This window comes from Sinocyclocheilus anshuiensis, unplaced genomic scaffold (genome assembly GCF_001515605.1).
Source record: "Sinocyclocheilus anshuiensis isolate Anshui unplaced genomic scaffold, SAMN03320099.WGS_v1.1 scaffold392, whole genome shotgun sequence".
Classification (NCBI taxonomy): domain Eukaryota; kingdom Metazoa; phylum Chordata; class Actinopteri; order Cypriniformes; family Cyprinidae; genus Sinocyclocheilus; species Sinocyclocheilus anshuiensis.
In genome coordinates this window covers 3,998,679-4,015,263 of record NW_015557091.1, presented here as the reverse complement: position 1 = coordinate 4,015,263, position 16,585 = coordinate 3,998,679, and the positions used below count along the sequence as shown (strand labels likewise).

The window sequence follows — 16,585 nt, the reverse complement described above, 5'->3', positions numbered from 1 at the left end:
GCTTAACAAAACAAATTTATTTAGCTATAAAGAAAAAAATAACATGTAATTAGTGTAGGTGATAGTCAGTATGTCGGCAAGTGCTTGTAAGTAGTACCAATAACAACAGCCCAAACAAACACCAATAGCAAAACTCAACACCCAAACGTCCGATCTAGGGAGAGATGAATCAAAATGGGAACTCCTCCGGTGCGGCGATTAACCTCCATATCCCGTGAGCGCTCCGGTAGACTCTTGCACAGATGCCTACAACAAGCAATAGTTCCCAATCCATTGTTTCACAGAGTCCATTTTAACCCCCCCCCCCCCCCCAAAAGACCCTGCAACCAACACAGATCCTCCAAACACCAGAAATAAATAATAAAAAAAGTACTACTTTCTTTTAATTCACTTTTTTTTTTCATGGCATCCTTCCTCCCCCAGTGTATTTGTGTTCTCATGGTCATCTCAATTTTCCCAAGCTACCTCCTTACCCCCAGCAATCTGGATCTTGTAAGCAATTTAAGACAGCAAAGAGAGCAAAGGAAAAACAGAAACTGTTCCAACACAACAGTACACTATTCATAAGGGTCAGGAACACGAGATAACGCATCTGCCACTACATTATCAGCTCCTTTGATATGTTTTATAGTTAAGCTGTAAGGCTGTAAAAATAGAATCCAACGCATTAACCGCTGACTTGGGGACTGTAAAGAATGCAAAAACGTTAAAGGGTTATGATCAGCGTAAACTTCAACAGTCAATCCTCCACCCACATATACGTCAAAGTACTGAAGAGCCCAAATTAAGGATAATGCTTATTTCTCAATTACAGAGTAGTTCTTCTGATAAGTATTAAACTTACGGGAAAAGAAACAAACAGGGTGATCAAGTCCAGTCTCACCAGTTTGCAACAAAACCACTCCAGCACCAACCTGACTTGCATCCACTTGTATCTTAACCCTCTGGGGTCCGAGGGTATTTTGGGACCCTGGAAAAATTTTGACATGCCCTGACATTTGTGCTTTTTTCAGTTGCTTACAAACATTTTAATGTCTAAAGTTTAATAACACTGTAATCAGCACAAACTGGGCTACAATAATGTGTGCAGCATGAATGTATGCAATTGTGTTTTTGAGAAAACACCGTTTATGCGTGCTTAGTGAAAAACTAAAATTTTAAAGTCACTGAAATAAGGCCATAAAACGTATACAGAACATTTGCTCACAAGACTTTTGAGAACTGGATCTTGAAGTCTAGAGTTTTTGCTTCAAAATTATGTGAAAATCATCTTACTCACTCATTTACAGAAAACAATATATTAATTTAAATTTTCTAAGACTTTTTGTGTAGAAAAAGTATATGCGAGTAGGCATGAATGATCATGGATAATGCTGTGATTCACACCTGAGAAGACAAAGGCCTGCATAATGAGCTGCATAATGAGCCTTTCAGTCAGGTGTGTGACTGAGAGGGAATTGCTACAAGAAAGAATGTAAGGAAAAAATAAATTTATATATTTTTTGTTTGTAGTTCATTTAGAATACATATAACTATCACATAAAATAAATCATGGGAGTGTGTGCTTCACATGGTCTTAGCTGTGGTACAGGTTCCTGTGCAGGAATATCAAAAGCGCGATCGGCGCGTGGGCGTGAACTAATTAGAGATAATGAAGGCAGACGGCCAAGACTTGACACCGCGTTGATTTCATACTGATTACTTTGTCACATAATATTTGTTTTTGGCATGACTTACTTCGTTTAAAAATAGACATGTCAAGCTTTCTATAGATATATCTCTCATGTGTGTGTGTCAAATATTCGCTGAGTTTCAGTTTATTTTATTGACGCGTTTCAAACAGATATGCGCAGAGAATGAGACGGCTAAAAGCACACCCCTGTTTATTTTCTTTATTTTGCAAAAGCACAATGTTTTGTTGATATTGTGAGTGTACACAAATAAAAGTAGACCCTTTACAGATTTAAATGCTGTATTACACTTATATGTACGATCACGTATGAAGGAGCATTTTAAGTTCTTTTCGCTGTTATCATTCAAATCTGCAAGGCCTCGACCCCAGGAGGTTAAATGGCTTATCCAGCCTAGGGGCAGCTAGAACAGGAGCAGTAGTTAGCAACAGTTTAACATTATCAAAAGCTTTCTGACATTTTTCACTCCAAACTATCTTGAAAGAATCTTTAAGCAAGTCAATCATCAGATACACAACAGTCGAAAAATTAGGGCAAAATCCCCTATAATACCCCACCATGCCCAAAAACCACATCAGCTCTTTCTTTTTTGATGGTGGAGGAAAACTTTGTATGGCCAAAACTTTGGCTTGAATAGGACGCAACTCACCTTGTCCCACTTCTTTGCCCAAATATCTGACTGTAGCCTTGGCAAACTCGCACTTTGCCAGGTTAACTGTAAGAGATGCCTCCACTAAACGCCTCAACAGCGCACAAAGATGAACCAAATGTTGTTCCCAAGTATCACTAAATACAATTACATCATCCAAATACACCGCGCAACCTTCCAGACCAAATACCACTTTATTCATCAACCTCTGGAAGGTAGCGGGGTGCATTTCTCAAACCGAAACTCATAACAGAGTACGAATATAACCCTGATGGTGTAATAAATGAAGTTACTTCTTGAACTTGAGGAGTTAATGGCACTTGCCAATATCCCTTTAAGAGATCCAATTTGCTTACAAATTTCGCTGCACCCACCTGATCCACACAATCCTCCATTCGAGGAAGTGGAAAACCATCAGGTTTAGTAATAGAATTTAACTTGCGGTAATCAGTACAAAATCTATATGTAGAATCTGGTTTCTTTACCAATAAACATGGTGAAGCCCAACTGGAGGACGAAGGAAAAGCTATCCCATTCTCAAGCATATATTGCACTTCAGAGTCCAGTATTTGCCGCTTAGTAATAGGAACCCTGTAAAAACGCTGATGAATGGGCCGGGCCTCTGCCACAACTACATCATGCTGGATCCAATGGGTATGAGATGGTACATCTGCAAACAAACTAGGAAAATCAAGTACCAATTTTTGTAACTGACAAATGCGAAAGTAAAGAATCCAAATTTTGGATTTCAAATTTTGAAATTCTTCAACCTAGGAAGCAACACACAATTCTCAGGGACAACCATATCCTCTTATCCTCCTACAAAAAGAGATTGAGAATTATCAAGTAAAACAGAAGCAACAGTAACAGCAGGATTAATTACTTGAGTTTCTGATTTACAGGAATGATAAGGCTTAAGTAAATTCACATGAAAACATTGCCTAACCTTCCGCCGATCTGGAGTTGCAATTTGATAATTTTGGTCAGACATTTTACGAAGAACAGTGTACGGGCCAGTAAATCGTGCACAATAAGGAGATCCAGGTGAAGGCAACAAAGCCAACACTTGATCACCCAGTGTAAAAACACGACATTCTGCACGTTTATCAAAGTGACTTTTCATTTTACTCTGTGCTCCAAGAAGATTTTTCTGAGCAGTTATTCTGGCCAAAAATAAGCATCTACGAAAACCATTTACATATTCTAACAAATTTTGCAGAGGATCTTCCTCCACCAATCCCTCCCGCAAAACAGAAAGTGGACCACGCACTCTGTGACCAAAAATTAGATCGTTTGGGCTAAACCCTAAACTCTCTTGCTGAACCACTCGGGCTGCAAACAGCAACCAAGGTAATCCCTCCCAATCACGGTTCAACTCAACGCAATAAGCACGCAACAATGCTTTCAATTGGCGCTTTTCCACTGCATGGTACGGCACAGTACGGCTCGGTACGGTTCACTTTTGGGGGGTTTTCCACTGGGTACAGTACCTGGTACCTGGTACTTTTTTTAGTACCACCTCGGTTGAGGTTCCAAGTGAACCGTACCGTTACCAAAACGTGACGTGTAAACTCTGCTGATCACGGATTGGCCTGAGAGAATCGTCACTACCTGCGTCACTGAACTTGCGACACAAACACAACAGAACCGCTAGATTTAAATCAGCACAGCCAGTGAAGGATTGAACGCAACTGTTTTGAACAAGCGCACCTTTTTTAACAACCAAAAAGTGGCTGTTTTGTTGTCTGTTGAGGAAGTACAGACATTCCTCTCGTTGATAGCAGAGGAGCGGATCCAGCGAGAGCTTGATGGGGCGACGCAGAATGAAACAGTTTTTCAGGAGTCGCGCAACTATAAGGACGTGAATAATCCCGCCCGCTCTAAAGCGGTACTGAACTGCAGTGGAAACACAAACCGAGCCGTGCCGTGCTGTGTCGTACCGTACTGAGCCGTGCCGAGCCGAGTCGTACCACGCAGTGGAAAAGCACCAAATGTTTGATGGAACCGCTCAAGAGCCCCTTGACTTTGAGCATGATACGCACTTGATTGATTGTGTTTTACTTTAAGCACCCTCAAAATATCCGCAAACATGTGTGGTGAAATTAGTCCCTTTGTCACTGAATAGTTTTAGGTATCCCAGTAGTAATCTTTCTAATAGGATAAGCGGCTGGATACTGAGTAGCTTGACACATAACTGTTAACATGTACACATTACCTGATTTAGACGTTGGTAATGGACCCACACAATCAGTTATTAAATGCTCAAAGGGCTTACTTGTGACTGTTATAGGACAAAGCGGCACTGGTTTCAAAGGCTGATTAGGTTAACTGGCATAAATGGCAAGGTTTAATAAAGACAGAAATGTCCTTCTTCAAACAAGGCCAATATAATTGGCCCAAAATTCGATCATAAGTTTTATTTACTCCCAGATGACCTGCTACTTCACCATGTGCAACTTTCATTACTGCCTCTCGAAATGGCTTTGGCACCACCACCTGAATTACAGATTCCTCCATCAAACCTTTCTTACAAGGCACATACTTTCTTAAGGGCATCTCATCTTGGATGAAATATCCGCTGACAGCACTTCTTACTTCCTCAGCTGAAATAACATCCTCAAACAATTTCTGTAATCCAGGATCATTTCGTTGTGCAGTCACCAACTCCCTATGAGAAATAAAAGGAAGAGTAGACAAACCAGGCACAGCATACTTTGAAACATCTTTCTCCTCAACAGATGCATCATAACTCATTGAACGAGTTACTGAACATGCTGTAAAAACCTCGGGAAACTTTTGATTTAGTGGATCAGATCTTTCAATTATTGGTGTGGACACTACCACAGGGGGTGGGGTTACATCTCGCCATACTCTACCTCCAGCTAAGTTATTTCCAAGTATTACCGTAACCCCATCTACGGGCAAACATGGACGCACTCCCAGAATTACTTTTCCACAAACCAACTCGGAGGTCAGCTTCACTCTGTGCAAAGGAACAAAAAGAGTTTGTAATCCAATCCCTCTGATCAAAACATTCCTCCCTTCACTTGTTTCATCAGAGAATGGCAGGACAGATTCAAGAATAAACGATTCCGAAGCCCCCTGTATCCCTCAAGATTTTAACTGGGACTTTATCCTCAGAATTAATCAAAGAAACAAAACCCTGAGTAAGAAAAGGAGCAAAGTGTTTTGTAGCTGCAACTTTTGATTCACGCATTATATTTTCCATTTCCCTAAAGGTACCACATTCCAATTCATTAGAAGTACTTGTAGTCTTGGTCACTAATGCCGGAGTAGCATGATTGGCATTTAACTCAATTTCAATTTTGCAGCCAAAACTGGACATTTATTTTTTCAATGTCCCATGTTAAAACAGTAATTGTACACTAAATCTCGGTCAGTTTTCCCACGATAACTTTTGTCAAATTTAGAAAAATAGGGTTGTTCAAATTTCTTTGATACACCCCTACATTTACCGAAGTTACCATAATTATGGTTTGACTTATCTTCTCTGTACATTTTTTTATGTGTCAACATATAGTCATCTGCCAAGACAGCAGCTTCAGTCGCATCCTTTGGCTTCCTCTCATTTATATATGTAGCAATATGCTCTGGCACTATGCTCTTAAACTGTTCTAGAATTATCAAGTCTCGTAACTTCTCAAAATTATCCACATCAGAAGCAATACACCAGCGGTCAAAGTGCGAAACAAGTTATCTTACCACCTCAGAATGTGTTTGACGATCACCTTTCCTCCAGCTCCTAAAACGTTGGCGGTACGCCTCAGGAACTAACTCGTAGGCTTTTAGGATCGCCGTTTTCACTTTATGATAGTCTCTTCTGTCCTCATTGTAAGAGCTGCATATGCCTCCTGTGCCTTACCTGTAATCACAGTTTGAAGCATAACAATTCGAACAGCATTTGGCCCATTCCCTCCTTCAGCTATGGTCTCAAATAAAGAGAAAAAAACATCAGGGTCATGTTCATTAAATTTAGGGAGCAGTCTTAAATTAGTCAAAACTGCCAGACAAATTTACATCTCTCTCACCAAGGTTATTTTCGTAAATCAAAACTAAAACTATCACGTATTTTAATATAAATGCGCACCTACCTTGCATGACGACTACCGTCGAACCCACGGGACATTCTACACAAACATTCGCGAGCACGTTCCAACACAGGCCTAGTATAATATAAAATAATGAATTAAATAAGCTTCGGACGAGCCCCCATTTGTTACGATTCTTTTCCTAAAATCGCAACCAACCACTGCTTAACAAAACAAATTTATTTAGCTATAAAGAAAAAAAAAAACATTTACATGTAATCAGTGTAGGTGATAGTATGTCGGCAAGTGCTTGTAAGTAGTACCAATAACAACAGCCCAAACAAACACCAATAGCAAAACTCAACACCCAAACGTCCGATCTAGGGAGAGATTAATCAAAACGGGAACTCCTCCAGTGCGGCAACGAACTCCCATAACCTCCATATCCCGTGAGCGCCTTGGTAGACTCTTGCACAGACGCCTACAACAAGCAATAGTTCCCACTCCATTGTTCCACAGAGTCCATTTTTAAAGCGTGATGATTTAGCCCAGGTGCAAATCCACGTCAGCCAATCACATGGAACTCAAGCACAAATCACAGAGTGACTCGGAGATGTCACACTAGATATCTATCCAACCAGTAAAAAACACATAAAGTGACCAAGTGTACAGTAAATAGCCACAAATTGAGAGGAAAGAGTACATAAACCAGTTTGAGTTGTGTGAGAGGAACCTCAAATGATTGCAAATCAAAATCATTATTTTAATATTATTTGTTACTTGCTTTCTCTCTGATTTCAGATGTACATCACATTTACAGTGAAAGCCAAAGGAACTCGTCTGGCTAAACCAGTCATGTCTTTGGGCCTGATGTGCTTGGCTTTTCTAACGGGTATTAACAGGGTGGCGGAGTATCGTAATCACTGGTCTGACGTCATTGCTGGCTTTATCATCGGTGTGGCCATCGCCACCTTTCTAGTAAGTTTTTCATCAGTTTCATGTTGTATATTTCTGTTGGGCTTCTTACAAACATACAATGTAACAGTTTAGCCAAAAATTATAGTTCTATCATCGTTTACTCACTCTCATATCATTCTAGACATGATTTTCTTTCTTCTGTGAAACACACAAAAAAAAGGTGTTTTGCAGAATGTCCTGGCCAATCTTTTTCATACAAAGTAAGTGAATTGGGACGGTGACCGAGAAGGTCCAAAGTTAAAAAAAAAAAAAAAAAAAAGGGGGAAAAAGCCAAATGCATCATAAAAGTGGTCCATTTGTGCACTATACAGTATTTAGGGTTCCATGGAAAAGCTGGAAATATCAGGGAATGTTAATGTCATTTTAATGTCCAGGCCTGGAAAAGTCAAAAAAATTAAAAAAAATCTTAAAGTAACTGACATTTATACATATTTTTTTTTAGATATTTGTAGTATATACATAGATATTAAAATGTACATTTCAGTTTAACTTAAACTATCCTTATTTGCGTGACTATATCTGATTGGACTGTAGTGTACACTGAACAGTGATCTTGAATAGTAATGATCAGGCCTATACAGCAGTGTTATTAGCATTTATATAATATTACATTATTTATTTTTATTTTTAATTAGGTTTAATTTGTATATTTTCAGTTTTATGTCCTTTTCCCCCTGTTTAAATATTTCTGTTTAGCTTTAATTTATTTTTATTTCCGTCTTAGTTTGTAATTTTAGCATTTCAACCTACACTTATGTATTTCAATTATTTGCCAAGGCTATATTTCTAATGTTTTTCAAAAAATATGTATTTATTTTTTTTCCACATTATTTCAATTTAATTTAATTTAATTTTTTAATTAATTTAAATTCACCGTTCACCCAAAAATGAAAATTAGCCCATGAATTACTCACCCTCAAGGCATCCTAGGTGTATTCTTCTTTCAGACGAATCCAGTCAGAGTTCTATAAAAAAATTTCTTTGATCTTCGAATAAAGCGCATCCATCCATAATAAAAAGTGCCTCACATGGCTGCGGGGGGTGAACAAAGGCCTCCTGTAGCAAATCGATGCGTGTTTTGTAAGAAAAAAACCATGTTTAAAACGTAATAATCAATTTAATCTAGCTTGCGCTCACTGTTGTACACGGAAGCAGCTCCGGGCTGATGACATAGGATGTCGGCGTTGCGCATGCGCCGCTCAGAAGTGACGAACATGGAAGCGCAGGTCAAAACAAAACAACGGTCACCAATTAGAAGTGCAAAACGAGGATTTGTAAAGAAGAATGCAGGTTTGCATTGCACAACATCAGAAAGATCAGGCCCTTTCTAACGGAGCATGCTGCACAACTTCTTGTCCAGGCCCTTGTCATTTCTAGGCTGGACTACTGCAATGCTCTTCTGGCTGGACTTCCATCAAGCACAATCAAACCTCTACAAATGATTCAGAATGCAGTGGTACGTCTGGTCTTCAACGAGCCCAAAAGAGCCCATGTTACACCTCTCTTTATCTCCTTGCACTGGCTACCGGTCGCGGCTCGAATCAAGTTCAAGACATTGATGCTTGCATATAGAACAGCCACAGGCTCAGCACCCGCCTACTTCCACTCACTACTACAAATCTACATCCCCTCCAGAAGTCTTGAGATCCGCTAGTGAGCGACGCCTCGTGGTACCATCACAGAGAGGCTCAAAATCACTTTCCAGAACATTCTCGTTCACCATTCCTGGCTGGTGGAACGATCTTCCCCCCCCTATCCGGAATGCTGAATCCCTGACAATTTTCAAGCGACAGCTGAAAGCTCATCTCTTTCGAAGCTACTTGACTTCATCATCATCATTATAAAAAAAAAAAAAAGTTTAAAAATTCTCTCTCTTTATTTATTCGTTCTCTTTCTAGCTTGTATTTAACTGTCTAGATTATTCGTTCTCTTTCTAGCTTGTATTTATTTGAACAATGTCTAGAAACTTGGTATTACAAGCACTTCCTGTATCTGTTTGCCTCTTTAAGAAGAATCGCTTTATGTATTCCGAAATTGTGAGTCGCTTTGGATAAAAGCGTCTGCAAAATGACTAAATGTAAATGTAAATGTAAGAATGTCGGAGGATTTCAATATAAGCCAAAAGGAGGCTGGTTTTCCTTTGCTAAAGTACTTTGCTTCCTTTGCTCCTGTAAACAAGCATTAGTTTTCACGAGACTCACCGGCGCATGCACAATGCCGACATCTTACGTCATCCTCCCGGAGCTGCTTCTGTGTGCAACTGTTGGCACAAGCTAGATTAAAGTGAATATTACGTTTTGATTATGGATATTTTTCTCACAAAAACGCATCGATTCGTTACAGGAGGCCTTTGTTCACCCCCTGAGGCAATGTGAGGCACTTTTTATTATGGATGGATGCACTTGTCATATACACCTAGGATGGCTTGAGGGTGAGTAAATAATGGGCTGATTTTCATTTTTTGGCTGAACTATCCCTTTAAAGTGTTTTTAGTAGTTTTAGTTAACAGTAACAACTCTGATAGCTAATAGCTAATATGTCATAAAAATTGTAAAGCATTTAATATGATAGAAAAAGCTTTTTTATGAATACAGTCTCTGTAAAAAAACTGTAATCATAAACAAATAGAAAAGCCATAGAAACTCTTTTTGTTAAACTAACACTAGTGACAAACGTGGAGTTAAATGGCCGAAGTCCAGAGCAAATTACATATAGCTCATCTAGCAAGGATAACAGGATAGAGAAAGGATCATGCTGGCTGGTGGGAAGCTAAGTAGAAGAACCGCTCATATACTGACATTCTAGAGGACCAGCTAAGCTCATGCCAACATCCAGCCCTTTTACAGACCCTCTGCTCCAGGCCTCTTATTCCCTTAAAGCCAATTGTGTTGTGTAGAAGAGCTGCCAAATGCAGGAAGATGGATTTCGCCCTCATTCCACCACCCACATCTGGACACATCATGATGCAGGTTTCCTCTCAGGGCACAGGAGATGAGAGCAGAAACTAATGCATTTATGGAGACACAATGACTCTTGCTTTGCTGAACTGCAGGTATACATTTTGTTTCTGTAGGGACTTTCTGGACTTAAACTTGAAGAAATCAACCAAGTTGATGGTTGTATCTATATGCCAAGGTTTAGAAAGAATGCCACATTTTAAGATTAAAAGGTAGAATTGAAAGGAAATCCATGAAATTCAACCTCCCATGTGGTAAATTCAGCATGTAATGCTCCAAATCCCAAGCTCTCTCCACCATCCTGAGCATGCAGAAACCTCTGGAAAGACTGGTTCTTGGCACATGCAGGAGAATAACACTGGAATAGGATTTTTTTTTTTGTTGTAAAAATATAATGCTTTTATGCTGCCAGGATGCAGAAAAATTGATCAAAATTAACAGTAAAGACATTTATAATGGTATAAAAAATTCTAATTTAAATTATATTTATTTGAACTTTCTATTGTATCAAAGAATCCTGAATAATTGTATAACAGTTTCCACAAAAATATTAAGCAGCACAACTGTTTTCAATATTGATAATAATAAGACATGTTTCTTGATCAGTAAATCAGCATTTTAGAATTATTTCTGAAGAATTGTGTGTCACTGAAGACTGGAGTAATGATGCTGAAAATTTAGCTTTGCCATCAGAGAAATAAATTACATGTTTAAATATATTAAAATAGAAAACTTCACAATGTTACTGTTACTGTGTTTTACTTTGATCAAATAAATGCAGCCTTGGTGAACATAAGAGTCTTCTTTCAAAAATATTAAAATGTTATTTTCTGCAAACCTTTGAAAGGTAATGTAAAATTATTTTTAAAGTAACACTTTTTTCTTTAATATTATTTTAATATTTTATTCTTATTTTTCAGTAAACATCATTAAGATTTACCTAAGTGAAATTGCTACTTAAAAGATATTAGACTTGTTTTCAGTGATAAATGAATGTATTAATATTTATTATTATAAATTTAATTATTTAATACATACATTTTTTTTTTTTTTTATAAAAATACAAAATATATTATAATACAAAAATATATTGTCATGTTTTATAATATAGTTGTTTTACTGTATTTTTGATAAAATGAATGCATCCTTGGTGAGCATAAGAGCTTAAAAATATTGCTGATCCCGAACTTTTGAACCATTAGTGCACACAAATTCGATGCTTAGAATGAGTTCCTTCTCAGCTTTTGCGAGATGTTTTATAGTCTTGCTATACTTAGAGCTAGGAATTTGAGTATGAGCAGAGTATGAGAAATAGTAATAGTGATGTTTGCCTTAGCAAGCACCGCTAATGAGAGAGTCCACTGCGTGTAATTAATGTTTAAGAATTCAGATGTGTCTCTCCAGCCCAGTGTGCAGATAAGGCCAGATTTTAGGATGAAAGATAATAGTCCCAGTAGAACAGATAAAAAGATTGTTCTGATGTAGGCCTCACTGGGACAGAGACGCCCACAAGCTATGGAGCCCCGAAGACTATTTCTTGTCCGTCATACCACACAGTCACAAAGGACATTTTTAGAGAGCTGTGATATCCTAGTGGCAAATCTTTGGTGTCATTTCAGTTGAAGATTTTGTGACAAAAGACTCTTTGTCGAGAGATTTCCCCCTTGTGATTTCATTAACGATCAGAGAGTGAATGAAATAGTTTAAAATCATTTCATAACTCCTGTCTAACTTCATTCCAGTCGCTGTCAAGATAAAGAAAAGTATTCCTGAGTGGTCAGACTGAGCTCTTTAATGATTATTTGATTGACTTCAGCTATTATTAATTTGTCTGAGAGTAGGCAGTGTTGGTGCTGAACAAACAGTGTGGCAGCGCAGTTCTTGTATTGGAGGAATATTGGAGAGAGTTGAGCGGAGATGCGTTTAGAAAGCTGTGAGTTCTTCCTTCTGCAGAACTTTCTGTGGAAAGTTCTCGATCTATCTATCTATCTATCTATCTATCTATCTATCTATCTATCTATATCTATCTGTCTGTCTGTCTGTCTGTCTGTCGTTCTGTATCGTTTTGTCATTCTATCATCTGATCTGTCTGTCTGTCTGTCTGTCTGTCGTTCTGTCTGTTGTTCTGTCATTCTATCGTCTGATCTATCTGTCTATTGTTCTGTCATTCTATCATCTGATCTGTCTGTCTATTGTTCTGTTGTTCTATAGTTCCATCATCCATATATCCAGATTTTCTTGAGCAAATGTAAAATTGCAGTCATGTTTTTTGTTCCATTGTTCATATTGCTAGCGTATCCGCCTCTGGTCTTGAGGGTCAGACAAGTGTTTAGCCCTGCTGCCAGGCCATTACGAATCCTCTCCGGCAGGATTGTGATTTATGAAAGTGTTTCGCTGCCGTTTTGGTGGAGGAAGCGCACAAAAAACCCATGTGATTAGCTGACACGCTCCAATTATTGAAATTGCATGTGCTAAGCTTTCTCATCGCGTAAGGAGTCCGCTCTATAAGATATCGGCCTCATTTACACCACGTTGGGTTAGTGATTCAAACATGCTCTGTTCAGCTGGAGATCCAGAAGCTGCATATATGACAGCTGAATATAAACTACCAACAGAATGTGACCTACTTTGGCCATTGGCTGCTGTGTTGGAGCTTTTTATTAATATCATCAAAATATTTTGCACAGAAGTCAGCAAAGGCGGACGTTCAGCAACATACAAATACACATTTGGAATGGAGAATTATATACAGCAAGCTGTGCAAGCAAAACACAGTAATGAGGGTTTATGTAAAGCTTGATTTTAAAGCTCTTTTGTGTTTGGATTCTTTCTATCTGTCTATATATCTGTCTGCCTGTCTATCATTTTATCATTCTGTCTATCTTTCTATCTATCATTCTATCTGTCTATCTAATCTGAGTGGGAACAGCTAAGCATAGTAGCTGTGTTCCGCTTTATGGGTCAAGGACTCTCACATGGCTGCTAACAAAATTACTGTTATTTCACTCTTCTCTCTTCCCACTGTGACGCACGATTGTCCCTGACTGTGCGCTACACAGTAGCTTTGTATTAAGTTTGTGTGATTTAATATTATCTGCTCCATTGACAGTGCAGCTGTATTGTGTTGACTCTGTATAGTTCTATAGTTCCCAAAAATGAAAATTCTGTCACCATTCACTCACCCTCAGGTTGTTCCAAACCTGTATGAGTTTTGTTTCTTCTGAAGAAAGATATCTAAAGAAGATATTTTGAAGAATGTTGGTGACCAAACAGTTGCTGGTAGCCACTGACTTCCACAGTATGGAAAACAAATACTATGGAAGTCAGTGGCTACCAGCAACTGTTTGGTTACCAACATTTTGGGTGATCTATCCCTTTAAATAATGTTATATTTTTCATGTTTTCAGGTGGTGTGTGTGGTCCATAACTTCAAAGGCAAACAACTGCTGAACGAGGATCCCCCCCAGGACCACCTAAGCAGCAATCCAATGGTCAGCTCGCCTAGGGTTGAGAGTCCGCTGGAGAAGTACATCGCTTCACAGGTATAGAGCACAGTCAACAGAAGCACACTTGATATCTGTGTGACCATGCTGTCAAATGAACTGCCACATGGTACATGCCCTGTGTGCAGAGTGTTGAATCAGCTCTCAAGGGTCCTAATTGTGTCAGTTTGAGCTCTCGTATCAACAAGATGTGTATCCGTGCGCTCCTGTCCCTCAGGTGACAGAACTGAGAATGGATGATGAGGAGTTGTCGTCCCGTTCTCTGAAAGGCCGTCTCCTGAGTTTCTTTAGCTGGATCACAGGCAAAAGCAGCCGCTTCAGACACCTGCAGAACACAAGGCAATAAACGTATGCACACCTGTGTGACGAGCTCAGGCTGCCAAAGCTCTGGAGTACAACGACACGTCATTAAGACCCAGTTAAAACCCAATCATGTTCATTTCAACTGAACAAACCAATTACCTGTACCTAATTAAAGCATACCCAGAGCTTTGGCATCTCCGTCTGCATGTCTTTTGCAGTTCAATCTTCATGGTTGCATCTCATCTTCTTCTGAACTTAAAGCTAATGTGCAGATTATCTGATGACTTTCAGGAAGCTGTATTTTTAAAGATATTTTCAATAATTTTCAGGGTGCAATTGGTTGACCTTCCAGTAAAAATTTTGTATTGTGTATGTGTAATTTTTTTATTGTAATATCATTTATTTATCATTTATTATTGTAATATAATGATTGTAATATTTTGTAAATATTCAACAATTATATTAATTCATATTAATAATCATAGTTCTAGTAGTTTTTTTATTTTTAAGATCCTATACCATCCCCTCATAATTTGCACTTGGCTTACCCTGGAGATGTTGTCCGACATGAGTTCCGCTCCGAGTCTGCTGGGGTGTATTTATGATCTACTGTCATTTTTTATGTATCCCAGTTATATACAGTATACACAGTATATTGTATATAGTATATACAGTTTTTATTTATATTTTGGATTAGTTTTTGTTTTAATGTTTTCTGTTTTCACCTTATTTTAAATTAAACTTGTAGTAATTTGTTTTCTCATTTTTCTCATTTTTTTTTAAATATGTCTATATAGATGTAATTTATTTAATGTTAACTATCTGAAATAAGTTTTTTATTTTTATTTTTATATTCAAAGTTTAATTTAAATATTTCAAGTAACAATTTTTTATGGTTTTAGTTTTAGTTAAATATAACAACCATGGTTATATGATGTATCATAAAATAAATGTAAGCATTTTTTTCACCCTGTGAGGTGTTGGTTGAACACCCATAAGCTAAATGTGTTTAGTATGTTAGTTTCAAAAATGAATGAAATACACATTGAAATTAGCTGATTGATTGGCTGAAAAAGATCATTTTACAAAACATTTGATTTTGATACAGGATGAGGGCCTTTTATTTAGTTCGTTTTTGTTGGTACACTGTGATAGGAGACTTCAGGGTTGTTGTTTTTTTGTAATGTACCTGAGAGTCATATCATTCGAAGCTTTTTGTGATCTAATAAGAATTCCTTGCATGCACAGTTGCTTCCCAGTTTGTTTTCTTTCATAGCCGGTGCTTCAGAATCCATTTAAAACCTGTACTGAAACCTGGTGTTGGTGTTTGAGTTGGGTGACCTAAAAACCGTCAGCAATTCCGCACCTCGAATAGAAGTGGAAATGCACTACTAAGTCCTCAGAGACTTGAAACACGTTTGAAAATCCTCTGTTCCTGAGGTGCTCCCAAACAGCCGTCATCCTCCATGGCAGAGAGTCAGACCTCGTGTTCAGCTTTTAATTAAGCCACAGGCCACCGCTGAGCCCCGTCAGACTATAATTAAGCTGCAATTGTGACCCTTTAAACACAGTTATTTATGCATTCGTTTCACAATCTTGCAAGTAAGCAAATGAGAGAATCGTTTAATCCCAGATTGCGGTGTTGATTGTCTCTCTGCAGTATAGGAGGGATTAAATGTTGCTCTTGTTTGCTTATTCAGATGCAATAAAACCATTTGGGAACAATGTCAGTTCACAGATGGTTTATTGAAATGCAGCAAATGAAATGTGTAGGATATTGAGGGCTCTTTCCACCAATAAAAATGCTAATCTTCTTAGTCAAGGGTGTCGATTCAAGATATTTATTTGTGATATTCCTCCGTCCTTGTAGATGAAGTTTGGGTGCAATAATGTCCCGTGAGGTTTCTGGGACAGAAAACAGACGATTCCACTTTGCTTTCTGCTGAAATATCCCCCAGACAGATTGCTGTCAGAAACCATAATGCCGTTGAAAGTGGGAGGACAAGGCGAGGAAAATCCGCATCTCTGTTTTGTCTCTTCAAATCACAGAGACTACCGGATCATGGTGAATGTGACTGGAAGCAAGAAATAATTTATTTGGCAAAATCCGCCCCATATTCTCTGGCGAGGTTATCGGCGATATGACCTGCGGAGCGCTTTTCTGTAATCGTTCTTCATGTTTGCTGAATCTCTGATGAACTCACCCCATTTCCAGCTGTATTATTTATGAATTTTCTAATGCAGCGTGTAGTTTCACCGCCATGTACTTTTAGATATCATTAAATCACTCTAAATTCAGCTACAACTCCAGCAGAATTCCTTTCAATGCCTATTTGTATGTATATCTGCGTGACATGTAAGAAACAGAACATTGCGTTTCATAATAAAGTTTTGACCACCAGAGTCACACGGCCTATCATATCTGATAGAAACGACCTGTCTTCTGGATATATAT

At 38.3% G+C, this 16,585-nt stretch overlaps 1 protein-coding gene across 6 annotated transcripts in view; it reads left to right on the top strand.

Moving 5' to 3' along the window:
* The window catches only part of LOC107677304 (phospholipid phosphatase-related protein type 5-like), a 61,928-nt gene that overhangs the window by 41,034 nt on the left and 4,309 nt on the right, over positions 1–16,585 (top strand). For 3 of the 6 annotated variants that reach the window (XM_016472172.1, XM_016472171.1, XM_016472173.1), the window contains 2 exons: positions 7,191–7,367; positions 13,732–13,866. In XM_016472172.1, the coding sequence (XP_016327658.1) occupies positions 7,191–7,367; positions 13,732–13,866 (312 nt within the window). Of the gene's footprint in view, positions 1–7,190; positions 7,368–13,731; positions 13,867–14,044; positions 14,355–16,585 lie in introns of those variants that run through there. The other 3 variants (XM_016472168.1, XM_016472169.1, XM_016472170.1) reach the window with 3 other exon arrangements.